General features: G+C 51.9%; 1 protein-coding gene across 1 annotated transcript; it reads left to right on the top strand.

Annotated features, from left to right (window-relative positions):
• The first annotated feature begins 1,022 nt into the window (after positions 1–1,022).
• On the top strand, positions 1,023–1,589 carry LOC139114940 (uncharacterized). Its single transcript, XM_070676857.1, has one exon. The coding sequence runs from the start codon at positions 1,023–1,025 to the stop codon at positions 1,587–1,589; it is 567 nt and encodes a 188-aa protein (XP_070532958.1).
• The last annotated feature ends 244 nt before the right edge of the window (positions 1,590–1,833 follow it).

Here is a 1,833-nt window from a genome sequence, read left to right as displayed (position 1 = left end):
TCCTCCGTCGTATGTTAGACCTCAGTGTGACAGTTCAAGCACTCAATTCCACCGTCATTTTGTCCAGTGAATTCCGCCTCGACGCGAAGTGGTGGTGCGACTTCTTGCCAACGTGGAATGGTACTGCCTCATTCCTGGAGCCAAACTGGACCTTATCCCGCGACCTGGATCTATTCACCGACGCCTCCGGTACCATTGGCTGTGGTGGCTACCATAAGGGCCACTGGTTTACCGTCACCTGGCCCACCTCACTCACTGCCTCAATCGCCTGGAAAGAGATGTACCCCATACTAGTGGCCTGTTCAAATTTGGGGGCATTTGTGGCACGGCCGCCGCATCCTCTTTCACTGTGACAACCAAACAGTAGTGCATATTTGGAAAAAAGGCTCAGCCCGATGCCCGAAGATCATGCACCTGGTCAGAGGCATCTTTATCAGGCAGCCAAAGGTAACTTCCATGTCTTGATAGCCCACATTAACGGAACTGATAACTCAATTGCTGACTCACTTTCTCGTTCACAGATGCCGAGATTCAGAACGCTGGCACCCGAGGCACAAGCACAACCCACGCCAGTACCGCAGCACCTGCGACCATTGCACCTGATATGCGGCAACTGATGACGCTGGCCACGGCCTACATTCACAACAGTGTTGCTGAAAACACGCGACGCACATACCAGGTAGGCCAGACATGCTACGCCAACTTCTGCTCATCATACGGACTACGCGCAACGCCCATCACGGTTAGGGCGGCAATCCTATTTGTCACCAATCTTGCAGACCGGGGCCTCGCGTATAAGACTATCAAGGTGTACCTTGCGGGGGCAATGCACAAGCACGTCGAGCTAGGCTATGAAGACGATGTCACCATGGCACCCATGCGTTGCTGCAGCGCACGCTACAAGGGATCCGGAGGAGTATCGGTGATGTGCGCCGGCCGCGTCTGCCAATCACAATCAACGTACTTCGCCACCTAAAGGAGAGCCTACGATCGTGGGAGGCCTGTGTGATCACGACAAGGTCATGTTATGGGCAAGCTTCACCCTCGCCTTCTTCGGATTCTTGAGAGTGAGTGAATTCACTGCGGCTGGGCCACTGCAGTTCGACCCAGCCACAACGCTGCTTGCTCAAGACATAGTGTTGAGCAGTGTACTAGAAGTGAGACTGAAATCCTCTAAGACTGACCCGTATCGACGTGGGTACGTACTCGACGTGGGTACGTACTCCGCATTGCGCCAACCGGGACATCTGTCTGTGCGGTCAACGCCTTTGCAAAATACCGACGATCCACATTGCCTTACGAATACAGCGGTGCCGGTCTTCCAATTTGCTGATGGCACGTGGCTCACGCGTCAAAGGCTGACGCACTACCTGAGAAAGCTGCTCGTGCATTCAGGGATTGAAAGTGCGGAACTATATACCACACATAGCTTTAGAAGTGGTGCTGCCACAACCGCCGCCGAGGCTGGCCTACCAGATTGGCTAATAAAGACCCTAGGACGATGGCGGAGTGATGCGTACCAGGTCTACATAAAGACAGCGAAAGAGACTCTAGACTCTGTGCCTCGCGTGCTTGCTACAAGGAAGTAGTCTCTAGGACATGAGGTGTTAGAAACACCTACTAGTTAGTGGGACTTTAACGACACTCGATCTACAGTACAAAATCTACATGACTATGTTAGCAAAGTTGGGCATACAATATGTGGAACTGTACACGTCACTTGATTAAACATCGAACTGTGGACTATGAACTATGAACTATTCACAATAAACGGTTGTTTATCCTGTGGTACACATAGTGGCAGTCGCCTAAGGATGTTCCATAATCAGTTGT

This window comes from Ptychodera flava, chromosome 16 (genome assembly GCF_041260155.1).
Source record: "Ptychodera flava strain L36383 chromosome 16, AS_Pfla_20210202, whole genome shotgun sequence".
In the NCBI taxonomy this organism is placed as follows: Eukaryota; Metazoa; Hemichordata; class Enteropneusta; family Ptychoderidae; genus Ptychodera; species Ptychodera flava.
Note: the sequence above shows the minus strand (reverse complement) of the source record. Positions and strands in the feature narration are given on the sequence as shown.